General features: G+C 46.8%; 1 protein-coding gene and 1 long non-coding RNA gene across 8 annotated transcripts in view; both read right to left on the bottom strand.

The window, feature by feature from the left end:
• Nucleotides 1-6559: 6559 nt before the first annotated feature.
• On the bottom strand, nucleotides 6560-6864 carry LOC137793837 (uncharacterized). The gene is made up of 2 exons (XR_011078246.1): nucleotides 6725-6864; nucleotides 6560-6638 (listed from the first exon to the last, which is right to left on the bottom strand). It is a non-coding gene; the product is annotated as an uncharacterized lncRNA (long non-coding RNA).
• Nucleotides 6865-7136: 272 nt separating this feature from the next.
• Nucleotides 7137-20796, bottom strand: part of spega (striated muscle enriched protein kinase a) — a 43540-nt gene continuing 29880 nt past the window's right edge. For 5 of the 7 annotated variants that reach the window (XM_068590448.1, XM_068590446.1, XM_068590447.1 and 2 more), the window contains 22 exons: nucleotides 20206-20378; nucleotides 19917-20029; nucleotides 19680-19848; nucleotides 19219-19318; nucleotides 18453-18653; nucleotides 17973-18030; nucleotides 17813-17890; nucleotides 17535-17707; nucleotides 17406-17432; nucleotides 17172-17324; nucleotides 17011-17053; nucleotides 16569-16634; nucleotides 13748-16361; nucleotides 13486-13653; nucleotides 12355-12477; nucleotides 11712-11876; nucleotides 11038-11623; nucleotides 10352-10591; nucleotides 9578-9801; nucleotides 9404-9479; nucleotides 9156-9305; nucleotides 7138-8600 (listed from right to left, as the gene is read on the bottom strand). In XM_068590448.1, the coding sequence (XP_068446549.1) occupies nucleotides 8387-8600; nucleotides 9156-9305; nucleotides 9404-9479; nucleotides 9578-9801; nucleotides 10352-10591; nucleotides 11038-11623; nucleotides 11712-11876; nucleotides 12355-12477; nucleotides 13486-13653; nucleotides 13748-16361; nucleotides 16569-16634; nucleotides 17011-17053; nucleotides 17172-17324; nucleotides 17406-17432; nucleotides 17535-17707; nucleotides 17813-17890; nucleotides 17973-18030; nucleotides 18453-18653; nucleotides 19219-19318; nucleotides 19680-19848; nucleotides 19917-20029; nucleotides 20206-20378 (5914 nt within the window). In that variant the 3' untranslated portion in view covers nucleotides 7138-8386. Of the gene's footprint in view, nucleotides 8601-9155; nucleotides 9306-9403; nucleotides 9480-9577; nucleotides 9802-10351; nucleotides 10592-11037; nucleotides 11624-11711; nucleotides 11877-12354; nucleotides 12478-13485; nucleotides 13654-13747; nucleotides 16362-16568; nucleotides 16635-17010; nucleotides 17054-17171; nucleotides 17325-17405; nucleotides 17433-17534; nucleotides 17708-17812; nucleotides 17891-17972; nucleotides 18031-18452; nucleotides 18654-19218; nucleotides 19319-19679; nucleotides 19849-19916; nucleotides 20030-20205; nucleotides 20379-20796 lie in introns of all 7 variants that reach the window. The other 2 variants (XM_068590442.1, XM_068590443.1) reach the window with 1 other exon arrangement.

Genomic DNA, 20796 nt, shown 5'->3' with positions numbered 1-20796 from the left:
TTCAAGGCGTCCCATTTCACTTAAAGTGGCGCAGTGGGGAAAAGGCCGCGCGCAGCGACACTCCCTCTCTGGCGTCGGCGAGTTTGACGATGGTCCCTTAAAAGTTACTCCAAACTTAACTAGTAAACTACATATTACAGTCAGATATACAGCCCGGGACCGTGTTTAGCCATGCAGACACGCTGCAATGATTAAATGAACCATGTTATTGACTAACTATCTAACTTCACCACTCCTACTCCTGTGACATCTCCATTGCGCGAGACCGTGGACACGTTTCGCAGTATTTTCTACTTCCGGTCCGGCACGTGTGTGTATACGTGTGTCTGTACTACTGTGGTTGTTGCGTAATAATGGACAATATTAGAGAAAACTGTGGCCAACAGAAAAAAACTTTTTTAACTGGAGGAGCAGTAAAGAAACGCCCAGTTCGGGTCCCCTTGAAACCGCCTCGAGTCAGGGACCGTCGCACAATGGCCGGTTTATTTTTCCTCCTCCAAAATACAGTAGAAGGGTTAAAAATCTGCCGTTTCGGTGTAGTCAGAGTGTTATAGTTTGCAAAATACACACCTTTTGCATTTGTTTGTCATATTTTCTTTTCGAAGTGAGATGTGTTAATTCCTTTGCCATTATTGGAGTGTTTCTTTGCAGGAAAAGGTCATTGTTAGGCTTTCTCACCTTTTTTTAGTTGTTGCATTGAGTCATGCAGTTTGATTGTCTGTATCAACAGAAGGTAGTATGGATAACATCATATATCATGATATGGTAAACATACATAAGCATGCAATACTGCCAGAACGCAGTTCTGCTTATAGATTTGCAACGCTGTCTTTGACGTCAATGTTACGCAATCAGACATATTCAATTACAAAATGTCTAATGGTAGACACATTTATATTGTGTCATATTGCACAGGCTTATACTGTAATGCCACAAAATATCAACGTCATATTGACGTGAGAGGAGGTTTTTCATACTGTTAAGGAGTCTTTGTATCAATAGTTTATTACATACCTTCTCATAAAAACATCTTCAACCCCCTCCCGCTCCCACACATATAAACACCGCAAATTGGTACATTTATAAATCTTCAAACGTCCAAATTCATACAAAAAGGAACATTGTGATCGAGCAATACACAAGACGTTATATTATTACAAGGACTGCGTGCACCGTATGGATGCATGGACAAGATCCTTAACGCACCAATCACAAACACACTGTGTCTGGGAGCCAGTGCGCTGCTCAAGGACACATCAGAGGGCTTCCTGACATAGATTAACCGATGTCATGATGACAAAGGTTAAATGATTTTGCATTTAATTTAAGTCAAGATGGACCACATCCACACTTCAGCATCAGGGAAAGACTGCAATCCACTTGACGTGTGCCTGAGCAAGGCACCACACCCTTAATAGCCTGACCATGGGTCAAATGGCATACAGTAAAGGCAGCATGTCTGGGATAACTACAATTGCAGTATAAAAAGTCAAAATTAAAAAAGCAAGTGTATGTATTCCAATAGTTAATTAAACAGCCGTAACTCTGTGCACTCTGTGCCTTCTGGAGTGATTATTACAATATAAACGGCAACACAGGATGTCAAAAGTTATCTAGGTTTCAAGATATGTCTTCGCATATATCTACTACGGTCGATTTGGGATTATTTGGTGTTGCGTGAGGTCAACCTAAATATGCGCAGCGCTGCGCAAAGGAGGCGCCACATTGACGTCCACGAACACCACAACAACTCCCACAATCCACCGCGGTCATCCACACGTGGATCTTATACTGAAAGTGTCAGCCCCGAGGTGAGTAGCGTCACCGAGTTTAAAAACAAATGCTGTTTAACGTGTAACTGTGTCCTATTCGTCACAACTGTACATACTGCTGAATACGTTATCCTTGTTTTTAGCGAGTGTTACGTTAGCGTGACTTGTCGTAGCACAAGAGAGGACAAGTTGCTAAAGCTATCTTAGCATGTTAGCATGTGCTAAGCGTTAAAGCTAGTGAAGTGTTATTAAAGCAAACACCACTCAGCCTTACTTAGCAGCTAGAAGGACGTTGTATGATGGTGTTGTGACTCAATAGTTGTATATGTAGTATTAGTAAGAGTACTACGTGGTACCTGTTAAGTGTGTAATGTTAGCCAATTTAAAGACATTAAACTGTAGCTTAGCTAACTAGCTAGGTACGTTAGCAATGCTAGCTAACGTTAATTTGCTCCAGCTAACCATCAGCTCGTCTTTCGGTGCTACGTCACAAGTTTAAAAGGTAAATAAGTATTTCAAGAAATAATTTTCTTCATTTAAATAATAAAGCACGTCACATTATTTGCAGTATAACTTTTACGTTGGCAGATAATTCCTCATGTAAAATGTCAGGCTACGTCTTTTCGTTAACTTTAATATGATGTAGCGACTGGACGTCCAAGCACAACAACACGATTTAAGATGTTTTTACTGTCATAAGTACAGATTACAGTTAAATAGACAATGAAAAGCTTATTTTGCTCGGTCCTAAGGTAAAAAAAATAAGGCATAAAAATATAAAAGGTAGAACAGTATTACACAAAAATCTGATAATAGTATTGTTATGATAAATGTGACAAAATGTAATAGTATTGCTATGATAAATATGATAAGATTATTGCTCATTGTATCTTTATACAATATGCATTGTTTCAACAATGCAATTTGTGGGAAAGTTCCCGTGTTGATGGTATTTCTGGAGGACACTCTTGAGGTTGCGATGGTTAAAATCTTGTTTTGAAATGGCTATGACCCAACGTGATCAACGCAACGGTGTCTTTGTTGTTCCTTCAGATGGCGCTTCACCGTTTATCCCCGCTGTCCTCCGTGCCGCGCTGTGCTGCGCTGCTCTGTGACCCTGCGCCACAACCTCAGGCTGTCTGCGGTCCTGTTCAAGCGGGCCCAGGAGCTTGACCCCATCCAGAAACTGTTGCTGGACAAGATCCGGGACTACAACACCAAGAGCAAGTGAGTTGATGTCGTGCACCTCTTGTGTAGACTAACGTGAAATACATACTTTGAAAATGGAGATTGGGATCAAATAGGACACAAAATATACCTGGTAGCTCGACAAGGAAGAGAACATGTGTAGGAAGGTCTGCACGTTTTATGTGTGTTACATTTATATTTAATTACATTTCATTGGTTTCTCAGAACAGATACTTGTGTTAATGAACTGAAATATTCTTCTCATTGAGTGAGGAGTTTTTTTCTTTTATGTGACAGGAGGTTAAATAAAATGTTTTGTATACATGATATCATTTGATGAATAGAGACATACACATGGAACAGTTTACCTGGAAAGGAGCACAGATCATATGAAAGTAAACACTTTGGCTCTCCGTCTCTCTCTAACTATTTACATAAATTGGAGACACCGATATCCAGTTACACATCTGGCAAATAGCACAGTTTCTAAGCTATTATATGTTTTCCTAAAAGTGACACGATTGATTTTTCCTCGACCGTAACAATTAAATCATCAGCCGCAAACAAATAGTTCTTTCAGATATCGGCCCAGAATTTCACAATCGCTGCATCCCCAACAGATAGAAGCTCAGAGTGTCGTCTCTGGTGCAACATCTATATACAAACCTTCAAACGGCCGAGAAAAATGACAAGAGCTACTTTTGGGTTTCTTCAGCATATAAATGAATTTCAGTCCTCGCTGCTCAATCGTTTACATCTTCTTCTCATCTTTTGATGCTTTAGGTCATGCAGGTCTTCAGGTGGCATTGTGGATGCAGGACCGTCCTACCAGTGATATATATATATATCCCAGCTGTCCTCTGCGCCGCGAGCCTCACTGCAACCTCGGGCTGTCCGTGGTCCTCTTCAAGCCAGCCTGGACAAGATGTGGGACTACAACACCTAGAGCAAGTGAGTTGGTGTCGTGCACCTCTTGTTGTAGACACACATGAAATGTACATACTTTGAAAATAGAGATTAGGATTAAATGGGACACAAAATATACCTGGGCAGCTCGACTAGGAAGAGAACATGTGTGAAGGTCTGCGCGTTTTATTTTTGTTACATTTATATTTATCTTTTGATGTCTTAGGTCATGCAGGTCTTCTGGTGGCATTGTGGATGCAGGACCGTCCTACCAGAAGAACGTGTCTGAAGAGCTGCTGGAACTGCAGAGAGGCTCTATGGAGGAGGACACCTGGCCGAGTTTCCTGAGCTCCAATTTACAGGTGAGTTTTCAAGTATACACTTTTTTTTCATCCCCACAATTTTACTGTTTCCTCTCATAAATATATGTTCCTTTGCCACGAGAGAGACTCACTGTAATCTGGGTCTTTGTCTATATAGACTCAGACAAAGCCCCAGATTACAGTGAGTCTCTAGAATAAATATTTATGAGAGGGAACAGTAGAATTGTGTGTCCTGATTTTTAAGTGTCACTGTTTTGTCATTCTGTTTGAAATAGTTTTCTGGAAGCTTTAATCCTTGATCTTTGCTGTATTAATACATCTAGATGTAGCCAGTTGCTTCATATTGCTGTCGTCTAGCTGTGAAATGTAATTTCAAGTATTTGTGTTGTTGTACAACTGGAATGTGTCATTTCAAAACTTTGTGAATAACTATCTGTTCTCTTTTTATTTTCCAGAGCCGGAGGAAGCGGCAAATCTACATGTCACATGTAGATTTACATGTGGATCTACATGTCACATGCATATGTTGTATTTACTAAAAATATATTTTTAGTAAATACAACATATGCATGTGAACTGTAGATCCACATGTAAATCTACATGTCACATGTGGATCTACATTTTGTATGTAATAAAAAGGTGGAACCTGGATACTGTGTTTTTTTGTTGCTTTTTTCTGGTCTTTTTTTTCATGGGTCGAGCAATCAAAACTCATAACCCTCGCCGTATCTTTCTCTGGAAACCGGGGAGGAGGCTCATGCCTCTGACTCCCTTCGCGGATCATGATGGGGTTCACATCTGAGGCGCGAACCCGGGACCATGCGCTTGACCCAACGGGAGCTTTGTTACTGCGCCACCACTTCCCGCGGACTTGAACATGTTCTCTGCGCGTATTTGTCTTCTTCATTTGGGTGTTGAACCTAAAAGTACTGACCTGCATAAGAATTGAACCCACAACCTCCAGTCAGCAACACAGTTGTCTATCTCATCACACTATCAGCTCTGACCCTCATCAATGTTTTTCGGTAATACTTGTAATACTTCGGTAAGTTTGACTAGAGTACTTTTACTTTCGGTACTTTAAATGGTACATTTTGGTGGTAGTCATGTATTTTTACTTTAGGTTGTACCTCTATATTTCCCCCGTTGTATTACTAGTTGTATCTCTGTAAAAGTTATAACAACCTTTTCCACCACTGGTGGCTTGTGGAGTCTTAATCTGTAGAAATCATCATGTTGATTGGATTTTGTATCATTAACTGATTCTGCACATTAGTAGAAAAATATTTATCATGATAGATGAGTTTAAGTGTTCATGGAGAGTACGTCATGAATGTACTTTATTTTTCCATCATCTTTATTGTGATCGCAATAATAACTGCCAGCAGGTTTTTGAATAGAAAAATGTTTTATTACATTCAAGAAGTTTTTACTGTCACATGCACAGATAAAAGACAGTTATTCTTTACAATGAAGAGCTTATTTTGCTCGGTCTTCTAAACACACAATTACAATAAACTAAAGGTAAAAAAAAAAATAAGGCACAAAATAAAGACATGACAGTATTTCACAAAAATATGATAGTATTGCTATGATAATTATAAAATATAATAGTATTGCTTATTGTATCTTCATACACTATGCATTGCTACAACATAATTTGTGCTAAAGTTCCCGTGTTGATGGTGTTTCTGGAGGACTCTCTTGAGGTTGTGATGGTCGACATGGCCGGCAGCAGCAAACACAGCGTCCAGGTGTCCAGTCTCTTTACTGATGACGTCATGCAGCAGCAAACAGCGCCCGGTTGTCCAGTCTCTTTACTGATGACGTCATGCAGCAGCAAACAGCGCCCGGGTGTCCAGTCTCTTCTTTACTGATGACGTCATGCAGCAGCAAACAGCGCCCGGTTGTCCAGTCTCTTCTTTACTGATGACGTCATGCAGCAGCCCCGATGCCGTTGCGCAGTCCGCTCGTGGCGGGATGTAAACTGCCAGTATAAACACTGCACTGAACCCCCTTGACAAGTAGAAAGGTCTACACTTCACCAGCAACAGCTCAACACTAGTCGAGCAGTGAATTAGAATTTATAATATAAAAAAGTTTTATTACATAAACACCATTCAAATAAAACTCTGAATAAATCATTCACACTGTCTAAAAACAGACAGTTTGAGAAACAGTGGCACAAAAATATTAAGACAGAAAGAAGTAAGGAAAGTTCTTCACAAAAAAAGTGTGATCCATAGATATGACAAATTAAAAAGGCACAAGGTACATATATGTGTGTGTTAAGTTGCTATGTATTTTTTGTCAACTCTTGCCAACTTGACTGGCTGGTACATTTGAACCAAAGGACACACGGGACAACTCTTTCCAACAAAGCTCCAACTTTATTGTTTCTCTTATTGTTTCTCAATTGTTGGCTGGTTGGTCCATTTAGGTTGAAAACCTTCAAACACAAAAAAGCACAAAGTTATACAAACATGTAAATAAACCTTAAACAGTTTCCATGAACAAAATCAATAGTTACATTACCAGAGGCTTCTTTGTCTGTTCCACGAGTTGACTCCTCTTCTGTCTCAGCTGAAATGTTTGCTGTGAGACCTTCAATTCACAGCTGCTGCCACTTAAAGCAATCAGCAGCCTGCACTGGAGGTGCATTATGGGACTTGCAGTCTTTTCTTTTTCTCTTTTTTAACCTTTTGGCAAAGTATTGAAACTTGAACTCAACGGTGTGTGTGTATATATATATATATATATATATATATATATATATATATATATATATATATATATATATATATATATATATATATATATATATATATAAATATATAAATATATATATAAATATATATAAATATATATATATATATATATATATATATATACATATATATAAATAATTGGCTGGAGTGGCTTCCTGTTCACCTTCCTGGACCGTCTCCGTCTGTTTTCATGCACGAGTGTATGATATAACACATCTGTGGTTTTACGTCGTCACAAAGACCAGAAGGGTCCCAGTGTGTAAACAATCCACTGCATTCCACAACTCTGAAAGCAAATAACTTTTCCCAATTGTATCAATAGTTTATTACATACCTCCTCATAAAAACATCTTCAACCCCCTCCCGCTCCCACACATATAAACACCGCAAATTGGTACATTTATAAATCTCCAAACGTCCAAATTCATACAAAAAGGAACATTGTGATCGAGCAATACACAAGACGTTCTATTATTACAAGGACTGCGCGTACCGTATGGATGCATGGACAAGAACCTGAACGCATCCGCGTCGTTCGAAAGTTCAAATATTGCAGACAGACGTTTGTCAATCAATTGTGAATTATTACCACCGGAGACACATTTACAAGAGAAATATTTTGGATATCAATCCGATTTAGGCACTGACTGTGTGATCGTGACTGAAGCAACCTGACCGACCGACGGGCAATACTGAGAAACCACAGCTTTTCCATGTAAAATGTCAAATCTACATTACAGACTGCTTTTTCTTCTTCTCCATAGTTTATTACAGAGTTCAGTTTCAACCACAGAACATGAAGTTGTACCAAAAAATTTCTATCTCACCCTAAAATATTTCATTTTTAACGGCGTGAATCTGAACAGCAATCACAAACACACTCCTTATTTTTATCTTTTTTTCTTTTTTTGGCCTCGATGAGAATTCTAAAAGTGATTCAAAAATGCTCTCGCGCACACACACACACACACACACACACGCACACACGCACACAAATAAATTAACATGTAAAAAGTAAACGATTTCAAGAAGAAAGAAAAAAAAGAATATTTTTGGTTTTGAGTTTTAAAAACGTGTGAAAATGAAATGCAAAAATAATTTAGCAGCTTAAATCATGGTACATTCACATGAGTTGTTGAAACGAAAAGGCGGAAATGCGAATGGCACACATGGAGCCCAAAGTTTATCCAGAACCAAACAGTAATGTGCACTTTCAGAAGTCACAAGGTGCGATGGAAGGAAACCAAAGAGCGTCCTGCGTCCTCTCAAAGGATTTACAGTTTCAGAGCAGTTCTGAGCTCCTTCGGCCCGACCAACCCGTCGCGGCGTGGACTCGTCTTGTCTGTGGATACTCGCGCTCCATCCTCCACTGACATGGCTCTCACGGCGGATTCACAGAGGTGAAACTCGGCTCCCCGCCGCCGCCGCCTTACTTCGGTGCGGTGCCGGACGCCGGCGCGCTCTGGTAGGCGCGCAGCAGCACCTTGTGCTTGGTGGCGTCCTCCGTGCGGCGGCCCTGCTGCTCCACCAGGAACTCCTTGAGTCGGCTGGAGGGGAAGGTGAGCGTCTGCCTCCTCAGCTTCATCAGGTACGAGTCCTGCAGCCACGCCTGCGTGAAGCAGTCCCGTGTGGTCGGACGGGCCCTGGAAATACACACAGAATACACATGGGAATATAAAAATACACAAAGGAATACACGTAGGAATGTAGAAATACACAAAGGAATACACGTAGGAATATAGAAATACACATAGGAATACACATGGGAATGTAGAAATACACATTGAAATACATATAGGAATACACACAGGAATACACATGGGAATGTAGAAATACACACAGGAATACATATAGGAATACACACAGGAATACACATAGGAATACACACAGGAATATAGAAATACACATAGGAATACACATGGAAATGTAGAAATACACATTGAAATACACATAGGAATACACACTTGAATACACATAAAAATATTGAAATACACATGGGAATATCGAAAAACACACAGAAATACACATAGATTCCACATCAAAATGTAGAAATACAGTATGCATAGAACACATAAGAGTTTAGAAATACACATAAGAATACACATAGACATAAAGGAACACACAGGACTATATACATGAAGATAGGAATAAACATAGCAATACAACTGCACAGAGGGTCAGATGCTGGCGTGACTCACCACGGGTAGCTGCTCAGCATCTTCTTGAGGACGGCGGAGGCACTTTGGGACACGTTCGGGTAAAGTTTAGTGGGGTCAAACTTGGCGAACTGGATTTTGGATTCCACTTGCAGAGGATCTTTGTCTTCAAAGGGCAGTCGACCGCTCAGCCTGGTTGGAAGGACACGAAGACGAAACGGTGTTGAGCGGGACCGCTAACAATGTCACGCACATTCAAACAATACAAACGTGCCACATCTCATCCTCACATGATGAAGGTGACGACGCCGACGGTCCAAATATCCGAAGGCGGGCCAACCACTTCACCTTTGACCATCTCGGGAGCTTTGGGTCAAGAGGAGGAACATTTAGTACGGAGTTAAATCACCTTCAAAGGCCCGCGCGACACCAGGAAGCGAGTCCCGAGACGTTCCCGTCCTCACCCATGTACTCCAGGGTCCCGTCCCCCGGGTCCGAGCGCTTGAGGCTGAGGGGGTTGAAGCTCTGGGCGCTCCCGAAGTCCACGATCTTGACGGCGTTGAGGTTGGTCACCATGATGTTGTCGGGCTTCAGGTCCAGGTGGAGCACACGGCGGTTGTGGAGGTACTCCACCCCCTGGAGGATCTGCACCAGGTAGCCCACCACGTCGTCCTCGGAGTAGCGGAACCTGGCGAGAGCGAAGAGAGGCCGCGGGGTTCATAAACGCTTATTAATGACTGATGAAGATCTGCATTTCTGTGATTGGATTTATTGTTTAAAATGAATATTTGTGGAATCCCCCTCCATCCCATCGGCCTCAAACTATTTGCATACATTAATACAAAAATAAAACATAGATATTCAAGGTTAAATCAATGCAAATCATCTGAATCAAATTAAGCAGAAGTAGCTTTAATTTAAATGAATATTTTTGGATTTCCGTCCATCCAGTCGGCCATGTTTATACAAAAATAAAACATATAAATATTCAACCTTAATACAAATCATTCGTATAGTTTAACTGAACCACTGAATTAAATAAAGTATTTTTTATTAAAATGATTTTTTGGGGGGGAATTCCCTCCATCCAGTATGCCAGTATACATTAATATAAACATAAATATTCAACTTTAAATCAATAAAAACCATTGTCCTTCATTTAAATGAGTCCCTGTCGACTCTTAGCCAGCCTCTCAGTATGTGTGTGTGTGTGTGTGTGTGTGTGTGTGGCCTCCTACCTGTCGATGAGGCTGTACAGCAGCTCTTTGCCGGTGCAGTACTCGGCCACCAGCACCAGGTAGTGCGGCGTGACGTAGGCCTCGTGCAGCGCCATGACCTTCTCGTTGTGGAGCGACTTGAGGATCTCGTACTCCTTCAGGACCTGCGGCTTGTTCTCCTGGTTGTAGGAAACGATCTTCGCCATGTAGATTTTGCCCGTCGCGTTCTCGCGGCACTCTCGGACGACTCCGAAACGACCTCTGGCAAACGAAAAAAAGAAAGGAAAAACACACGTGAATGAAGGAGAAGATGCATGTTATCTTTGATCCAATATTTCATTTTTTATCAACGCCTTCCTCTTTTCAACAACCAGATCAGACCATATTAGGACATCTACATTACTCTTGTTCAGTATTAATTTGTATGATAACATTTTTCGAACCGAAGCCCTTAAAAAAGCCAAATGTTGGCGCTGACATTTAAATTAAATTTGAATATTGCAAGCCACACAAAAAAATCAGACAAAAACTGCATAAAAGCGCATAAAGGCAATACATAAAACGCAGGATTAATTAACTCTGTGCAGGTTTCATAGACCAGCATTAAATCCGCAGATTAAAATCCTCCTGCAGTATTAAAATGTAAAACATTTCATAACCCAGAAGAACGCACTTATTATGACCTCTCTCATCACATGATTTCTCACCTGGCTTTCTCCTCCAGGAAGGTGTAGGGCTTCTGCGGGACGCCCTGTCGCAGAGCGGTGGAGGGCGTCGTGCGTCCTGACGGGGTTCCCCTGCCGGCCCCGTCCCCGAAGGGGCTCAGGCTGGACGACTGGAGCACTTGTGGGGTGAAGGAGGTGGGGGTCGGGGTCACGCGGGCCGTGACGGCGGGGACGTACGTGGGCACGGAGGACGCGGCCGGTTTGATCGGCGTCGACGGCGGGGTCGCGAGAGCCGGGGGCGGGGCCGCCGGCGGGCTCTGGGTCATGGGGGACACCACGTTCACGGGACTCTGCGGTTTGGGGAGGACGAAGGGCGGAGGCGCCTTGACGGCGGGCGAAGAGGGATGAGAGGAGCTTATTATCGGAGCGGCTGCGGATGGCAGTTGGGGATCGGTTGCGGGGCTGGAAGGCGGAGAGGGCGGAGTTTTAAGAGGGGACGCATCGGCGGAGGAGGAGACGGCCGTGCTGGGAGCGTTGGTCTGGACTGGCTTCGACGGGGAGGCGGCGACTGGTTCGTGCGGAGCAGGGACTGTCTTTACGACGGCCATGGCGGGCGGAGCTCCTCCGGCTGAGGAAACAGAAACACGAGCTCAAACGGCTGCTTTCGCCCCGCCCACGCTGTGACCGAAGAACAACCCGGTGCAGTAGAACAATACCTGTGGAGTCCAGGCTGACGGGAGCAGAGGCGCTGCTGTACGGGCTCTGGCCGGCCTTGTTGATGCAGGCGACTCTGAACTTAAAAGCGCCCCCTGGTGGCAGGTCTGTGACATTGTAGTAGCAGTCCACCACTCCAGTGGCCACAGTAAGCCAGGTAGAGTCACCTGCAGCACAGAGGAAAACACATGAATGATCTCTATATGAAGTTATAACTGTGCATACTGCATATAAATGTATGATGAATGCAATTATGAAGAGAACAAAGACTTCCAGGAGAAAAAATTGTTGAATAAGTAAAAAGTAAAATCTTGTTTTGTTGCAGATGACACCTTGTAGTTCACATCGCGACCACCAGATGGCGAACAAGCACCGTGCACACAAGTACAAGTTTACTCTCGGCTATTTCTTGTGTTGGCGCGGGGAAAGAGCCCCGAGGCTAAATGTCAATCAGGCAGCGATACATTTCTTCTGCGAGGACGTGAGTCGGTGCAGCGCGGCAAAGAACCCGGCGAGGCGAAACAACGCAGGAAAGGGAATCGACCAGTCTGCTCCTGCGGGGCTTGTGCGACTGTATTTTCCATCCACCATATTACAACACAACGACAATGCATCATGCATTTAATGACGGATAAGAAGACTCGCCTTCTGTTTTTCGTTCCAGGGTGTAGCTGCACGGAGACTTGGTGTCCGCTGGCTTCCAGAGCACCAGCGCTGTGTTGTTGTAAGTCTGGGGCACTTCCGGGGTGCCGGGCCGTTTGGGAACACCTGCAAAAAGAGAACAACGTCGATGAGCGATGCAATGCGATGAAATGCGGTTAGAAAACCCGCACTGAGTGTGAAAATGTGAGATATTCTTGTGGTTTTTCTTCCTTTTTTGTTTTAGCCTCAAAGCATTGCACGTGGTGTGGTTTTAGGCTCGGTGTGGGTGTTGGCTCCACGACTGCGCGAGTTCTTCATAAAAGCCGCTGTTGTATAATTCAAGCGCTTCACATCGCGTCTGTAAAAGCAGTCGCTGATTCAGTGTATTGAAATGCCCCATTAAGATGAGACACCAACGAAGAAGAGACAAGAGCTGGATGTTCAAACGACCCAGGCGGCGGTGTGTGTTTTGCCGGAACACCAAAACCAATCTTGACACAGCGGCGTCGCTTAATTTAAAAAAAAAAAAAAAAAAAAGTATTTCCCATTAAGCCCGTGCAGCGGATGCAACAGCGGAGGCCGTGTGAGGTATTTGTCTCACATCGCACGATTGTCGAGGGGACACAAATAGCATCAGCGGTTGAGATTACGTCATCATAAATAAAATAGCACGCGCCCAGAAGCCGTGACGAATGAAGTTCGAATGGAATCGATTGCACTTCACGTCTGAGGAGCGCGTTTTCCTCTGAAAGCCTCAAACCTCTCATTCCTGAGCAGCCTGTTTCTTTACACACCATTAATACAACAGGCATGACTGGAGTCTTAAATATGATCTGCGGCAGGCGGTTACAAATCAGCGGAAGCGCCATGAATATGAGAAAAGCCCCCGAAAACCCATTAAGCCTGTAAAAGTTAATCTCTTGACGTTAATATTCATTACGACTGTATCAATATTCATTCCGTTCGTCCTGCAATTAAAATGCAATTATGTTAAATACATCCCATCATGAGGATAATTAGTGTCTGTCCATGAAAGGAGAAAGGAGCAGCTGTGCCTTGAGGAGAGCTGAAGAATCCCCATTTTTACCCCATTCTGCACAAAAACAACACACTTTCTGGGTAAAATCATCTTACACGCGATGGTCAGGGTGCAGGAGGTGGTGATGGTCGCGATGGGGTTGACGGCGACGCATTCGTAAACTCCCGCGTCCCTCCGGCTGGTCTTCATGATCATCAGGAGCTGCCTGCCGTCCGGATGGGACATCAGGTTGATCCGCTCATCCAGCTGCAGAGGTTTTCGATCTGGACGCACACACAGGACGCGGTTTTAGAAACCGGACACACACCAAAAAGAGACACACATCTCCACATCCCTTCAAGGCGTTAGGCGGCGTACCCATCGCCCACGAGATGTCTGGATGCGGGCTCCCGGCCGGCAGGCAGCTGAGCGTCACCGGCTCCCCCTCCAGCAGGACGTGGTCCTTCAGCTTGATGTGGAACACGGGGGCGAAGTCCGACGCCGAGCGGATGAACTGCTGGCTCCCCGACGCGCCCGCCTCTTTAGGGGCCGGATCCGCCTGCGAGGGCGTTTTGTCCTTCCTACCCCTCGTCAGACCCCACCGGTCCCACCGGGACCGCCGGTCCGTCTCCGAGGCGGCTTTTTCCGAATGGATGCTGGAGGCGGACCCGATGGATTCCTTGGAGGCGGTGGCGCCTGCGGTCTGTTTGGCCAGCTGATTCTCGGGGACGCCCATCCCTTTGAGGCCCCGCCCCTCGGATTGGGAATGGCGGTGGCGCGTGAACAGAGGCATCCTCTTCCCCTCCCCGCCCTCTTTCCTCTCCTCCGACTGACTGCGGCCCTTGGAGGCAGCTGCCGCCACTTTGTCCTCGAACTTGTGTCGCATTGCCAGCACGGGGGAGTCGGTGACTTTCTTCAGATCCTTCTGCAGCAGCTCCCTCTGACTCCCCCCGCCGTCCCGGTCCTTCCTCTCCTCGGACTGGGTCCTCATTTTGGCCGAGATGCCCGCCACCTTGGACTCGAACTTGCGCCTCATGGCCGAAACCGACGACTCGTCGGCTTTCCTCTGCTCCCTCTCGTCCGGCGGCCTCTGCGCTCCGGCGCCGCTCAGCTCCTTCGCGTCGAGGGACTTGCTGCGGCCGACGGACCAGGAAACTCTCTTGTTCACGGCGGCTTTCGGCGCATCCTGACGCTGCTCCTCTTTTGGCTTCTCCCCATTCTTCTCCACGGAGGCGGACCTCTTGGAGCGCAGGGAAAACCTCCCGATCAGACTGAAGCCCGTTTCGGCCTCATCCTCCCTTAAGTCCTGGACGGATTTGGATTTCTCCTGCAGTCCCTTTGGCAGCATTTCGAGCGGCGCCCCCCTCGCCCCCGGCCTGTACACCTCCTCGCCCGCCTCGCCGCCCTTCCGGTTCAGCACGGGGGATTTCTCCTCCGATTTGTTCCTGGTCAGCTTCCGGAGGCCGCGGGTCAAAGAGGACTCCCGCTTCCTGAACCTGGCTTCGAACACCTCCTCCGAGTCGATGTCCTTGATGTCCGTCCTCAGCACGGGGTGGCGCGGCGCGGCAGCCAGATCCGGGTTGGACGCGGCGGAAACGGAAGCCGGGGATCGATCCACCGGCGCCACTTTGGCGAACACCGCCGGGTGTTCGGGTAACGTGAGGCTTTCTGTGGACTTCGTGCCCGCGACAGCTTGGATGACACTCGCATACGCAGAGGAGGGCCGACTCAGCGCTTCATCTCCCTTCTTATCCTTCTCATTAATACAATTTTCTTTCTTTCCTTCCTCGTCATCATCATCATCCTCCTCTATCACAATGACGGGAGTGACAACAGAGGGCGATCTCATCTCTGACTGGGTTTCGGTCCTTTCCTCTGTGATCCCATCGCTGTTCTTCTCGTTCATACTTTGCGTATCCTCGCGCTCGCTCACATCCTTCCGTCGGTCCGACCTTCCTGCCGTCGGGAGTATGAAGGAAGTCTTCCGTGTCGGCGAGGCAGACGCGGACTCCGGCGCCCGCTCCGCGATGGCGGACATCGACGTGGCCTCCTGGAGCTTCTTCCCTTCGATGCAGCCGTCGCCCGCCGCCGGGATCTCCAAGGGGGCTCCGAACCGGCGGTGCAGGGGCATGGGCTCCGAGTCCCCCTGCGTGAAGGACGTGCTCTTGCGTAAAACTTTGGTCTTGGGCGCGGCGTCCTCGCCGGCGCTCTCCGAGGACGCCGCCCTGGCGAGCGGCGGCCCCGCTCTCGAGCGCCTCGTGTTGCGATCCAGGGACCCGGTGCGCCTCTCGTCCTCCATGCCGAGCGTTTCGAACAGAGGCCCCCGCAGGCCGCTCATCTTCTTGTCCACGCTCCCCCCCCTGAGCAGGCGCTGCCTCATCAGTTCCAGCTTGAGGGCGTAATCCTCCTGGCTCAGCTTCGCCGGCCCCGGGCTCGGGCTCCGATTGGGTAGTTCCATCGAAACGGCCTTTTTCAGGCTCTTGTTACTTTCTTCTGATTCCTTCTCTGCGTTTTCTTCTTCTGGGTCAATGTGGAGAAGCAGCGCTGAGTCAGCAGAGCTGCCTCTCCTCATCTTCGCCCTCCTGGCTTTTATCTGACTTTCCTCCTCCGCCTCCACGCTCGATTCTTTCTGAAGGGGCGCTTCTTTCGTCTTTTCCTCCTCAACTGGGGTTTCCTCCTCATTCCTCACGCCTTTATTAGCCCCTCCCCTCGCACCCGCCGTCTCCTCGTTGTCCCTTTTCCTCGTCCCGACGTCTTCGTCCCCGGGGATCTCGTTCAGCGAGACCCTGGACCCGGAGAAGACCATGGACAGCGGCATGGGAATGAAGGGAAGCTCATCCACGTCGGCGTCCGAGTCAGAGGACGAGGACGGCGGCGGGGAGCCTTCTTTTAAATGCCGGGCCACGGCGATGGAGACGTGTTTCGACGCCTCGTTCAAAAGCTCCGGGATGGAGCGCATCACCATCTTGGATTTGTAGCTGATGAGGGAACGCTGGAAAAAAAAAATAGAGTTCAATGTGGGTTTGCTTACTTCTCCTACTTTATCGGGAAAGTTTTACATCCTGGTACCTTTTAGAGGTTTAATTTAGGCCGAAATTGGTTCATTTAGTTCAGGAGTATAGAGATCATTCAATGGGAATCAGCCCCTGGTGCTGCAGACATTCATTTCCACATCATACACTCATGTTCAGTGGCTTACCTGCCATCGCCTTCGAGACAGAACTTGCTTCAGCTTCGCTGTGCTGATGCTCTTGTTCGTTGACGACTGCAAGACAAACATCAGCATGAACTTACACATTTCTGTCTGTATTTATAGCTTGATTTGTATTGATTTAATCCCTGAAACATGGTGAAAATATGTTGGGATGAATACAGCTGTACTCTAACGTGCCAATGACATTAAACAAGAATTCTGGATTTGGCTTCATCCAACGTCCAGATTTCTCCTTTGGGAATGTGTGCAAATTAGCACACATTTCATTTCAATGCTTCATGTGTTAAATTCAAAACATAAACTGTTCCACACAAAGAAAAAGGTCTTCATGTAAGGAATGAATTGGTTTCATGTTGATATCTATTTGATTTATTACATTTGACCCCATTCACCTGTGTTCCATGTATTTATCTAAAAGATAACTCACCTTGAACCAAGGATGACGGAGGCACTCGGTGGCACTCGGCCTCCTGGGAGATGAAAAATGAGGAAGGAGCGCGCTACCGTTAAAGGACATCCTGCTCGGTGAAAATATATATATATATATATGTACATATCTACATATGTTTATGTCACCACGATGCTTACAGTCGGTCCGCCACCAGAAGCTTGATGACGAATCCCTTGGCCTCTTTGCAGAGGTCGGCGAACATGCTCTCCTCAAACGCCACGTTGTAGTTACGGATGTTCAGGGCCGTCGCTCTGTCGTTCTCACCGGCAAAAGGAGACACGCCGGTCAGGCTGAAACAGAGCAAAGAAAGATATCTGTGCATGTTCTACGATGGTGAAACAAAGACATGGTCAGAGATGTGTACAACATACCAGAGGTACGTGATGACTCCGGCGGCCCTGTGGGGAGAGAAGCGACATAAAAAAAAAAGTTGAATTCTGTTGTGAGAGAACGAGGCGGCGGCCGCGGTGCGCCGTGACGCCGAAGAACAGGCGGCTCACCAGATGTCTGTGGCCGTGGAGACGGGGGTTTGGTTCACAATCTCCGGCGCGACGTACTCCGGCGTGCCGTATTTGCAGTAGCGCTCCTCGGAAGCCTCCAATCTGGCGGCGCTGCCAAAGTCACAGATGCGGATGAGGTCGCTGGCGGGACTCGCCATGAGGATGTTCTCCGGCTAAAGAGGAGGGGACGGAGGGGGAAGACGCCCGAAGAACAACGTGAGAGTCCTATAACAAAAAAAAAAAAGGATGCGAAAGGATTGAATTTGATGGACAGCTACCTTCACGTCAAGGTGGGCGATGTTTTTTTGGTGGAGGTAGCGGAGGCCTTCCAGGAGCTGCTGAAGGCTCCAGCGGATCTGCAGAGAGAACACAGCGTTACAGGGCGCGTTACATAATAATAGCGCAGTGCAGGCGGCGGGCGGGCGGGCGCGCACCAACCTCCAGCTCCTTCACGCTTGTTTTTTTGGCCATTCTTTCCAGCAGCTCCTCGTGACATCTTCACGCACAACAGTTGAGGATTTGAAAACACAGAGGGCTCGGCGGCACAGTCCGAGCCGGGTGTTGAGGTGCGCGGTGGGGAATGAATTATAAATGAGCAAAACTCCCACACATCCCCATCGCCGCTCGCTAATTCCACTCATCGGCAATGAGTCAGAGAGGAGGAGGAAGGGGGGGAAAAAAAGCTGTGCCGCGCTTCATTCATGCCTCCAGGGGAGCCGGGAAGACATTAGGATTAATGCTCTGGATCTTTCGTGTCCTTGAGATGCGTTTAAGAGCACTTTTGTTCGGCAATGTAGCAGATAAAAAGTAAAACAGCGCTGCAGGAGAGGTGGGGCCTTTTTTTGACTTCAAGAAATGAACATGTGAGCGACACGAAATGAGAACAACACCATGATGTTGTTACGCCTGAAAGGATACAGCTCCGTGATGAGCACCACCACACTCTTCTTCTCGAAGGCGTCGTGGAAGTATAGGATCCTCTCGTGGTCCAGCTCAGACAGCAGCTGCATCTCGGCGAGGGCCGCGGCTTTCCTCCGTCCGCCCGCCGAGATGAACTTGGCGGCGAACTCGGCCTTCCCCTTCTGCTGGATCACCCTCTTCACGTAGGAGAAGGCGCCCCTGCAACCGAACCGTGAACACATCGCTGCTTTAATACACACCGAAGGAGGAGTTTATGTTGTATTTTACAGCGCAGTAAAAGAAGAAGAAGAAGAAGAAGAAGAAGAAATGCAGTGCCACGGTCAAATCAGAAATTCCTGTTGAATCCTTTAATTTCACACCAGACGAGATAAAGAAAAAAGATACCAAGGAATTATTAGTTCTGCGATCGGGAGCGGTCTCGTCACAGGGCACAGATCAAACATGTAGTTATTAGAGCACGGCGGTCCGTTCCTGACCTCTGAGAACAGAACGTCTGGCAAAATAACATCAGCTTAAATGTCAACTGAAGGCTCTCTGCAGCTATAAAACGAAGGGAATAAAAATAGCTCGAAATGTACTCGAAGAAGAGGAGTATTCTGTGGATCTAAACAATTAATCACTGAGACTTTTGACCTTTTCCACCAATTAAATATTACAATATTCTTTTGCAAGAAGCAGCACTTCCAAAGGAGGAAAAGGGATGGCAAGAGTGTGCGGACACACACACACACACACACACACACATACACACACTCTCTCTCACCTCCCCAACTCTTTATGGATGTCGTAGTAATCCGTCAAACGCCTCATCTTCCTCAGAATGGATCCTTCGTCCTCCATTGGCTCTGCTGCTTCCTTTTGCTCTGCAGGGAGCAACAACACAGGCATTTCTTTATGTGTGTGTGTGTGTGTGTGTGTGTTTGGCTGTACACGTGTGCCAGCATAGCGACAGATGGTGTCATACGGTGGTCCTTTCCAATATGGTGTAGATTTAGAGGTGCAATTTTCACCAACAACCCGTCTCAATCTCAATCTCACCGAAAAGGTAAAGATGAAAAGCGAATAGAGAGGTTTGTTGGTGACCCCTGTTTGTAAAAGACCGTTAAGTCTCTCACCAAAAGAGATTAAGTATTCATCAGGAAAAGATGTTCCCTCCTCGTATCTTTAAATCCCTAGGAGGAGTATCTCCCTCCTCGTATCTTTCAATCTGAGAGGATTACAGACCTGTGTGAACTGTGAGTTCAGCTTTGCAGGAGTTGGAGCCGGCCAGGTTCTTGGCGGTGCAGGTGTACACACCCGAGTGTTCGGGGCGGGCGTTGAGGACGACCAGGGAATACTCGGGGTCGTCGTACACGAACGTGAAGTGGTTGCTCTCGGAGAGGCGCACGTCGTCCTGCAAACAGACCAGGCGATCGTGGTTTAACATAGTCTGAGATTACGCTAATAATCAAACTATCTCACCTTCTCCCACAGGATATCCGGGTCCGGTTTCCCTTCCACCACCACGGCCAGACGGGACGTCTCCCCGATGTGCACATCCACGTCCTCCATGATGGTTTCAAACTTGGGAGGCACTACGGAAGAAAGAAGGAAAGTGATTTTTAAGGGAGCTTAACTCAATTCACGATCCTTCACTTCCAAAAATAGCTCAAACTAAATTACACACAGCTCCTCGGTAAGTAGTAAGTTCTTAGGATGCGAGCTGAAATGCTCCATGTGTCACGTGGCGTTCCGCCTAAACCAGACAGACCTGCCATCGCCAGCTGAAGCGTGCAGAGGTCGCTGCCGAACTGGTTGCTGGCCGTGACCACGAGCTGCCCGAAGTCAGCGCTCCGGACTCTCTGCAGCTTCAGGGTGTGCTGATCGTCGTCCGGCATGCTCAGCTCATACATCCCGAGTCGGTTGACCAACACCACCCCTCTCCTACGGGGGGGAGACGGAGGCGAGACAGCAAAGATAAGTGGCGTGCGAGAACAGAAGCTTTTCCTCGGCTCCGCGGATGTGCTGGAGAACGTGAAGTGTTCCAATTCAATTAAAGCAAAGTGAGCCACTGCACAGCGGTGCTCCTCAGCCCTGCTCCACTGGATCTAGACTCCTGCTATTTTAATTGTAATCTGTAGAGGCTACGATAAGCCTGTTCCCTATATGTTTTATCTGAATCCATAAAAACTGTCCGTGATGAGACTGGAAATGGGATGAAACCCAGCGTGAGCTCCGGCTCCAGAGGGACTTCTTCTCTATTTCTTCCGTTTCCTTTTTGAAATCCTGGCGCTTCACTGCTTGTGTTATTTCTCTCTCAGCACACTATCCTTTCCATGCTAATGTCGGGCGAGAAGAGACA

Source organism: Clinocottus analis, unplaced genomic scaffold (assembly GCF_023055335.1).
Source record: "Clinocottus analis isolate CAN_PGR_092001 unplaced genomic scaffold, fCliAna1.0.p SCAF_24, whole genome shotgun sequence".
NCBI lineage: Eukaryota > Metazoa > Chordata > Actinopteri > Perciformes > Cottidae > Clinocottus > Clinocottus analis.
Note: the sequence above shows the minus strand (reverse complement) of the source record. Positions and strands in the feature narration are given on the sequence as shown.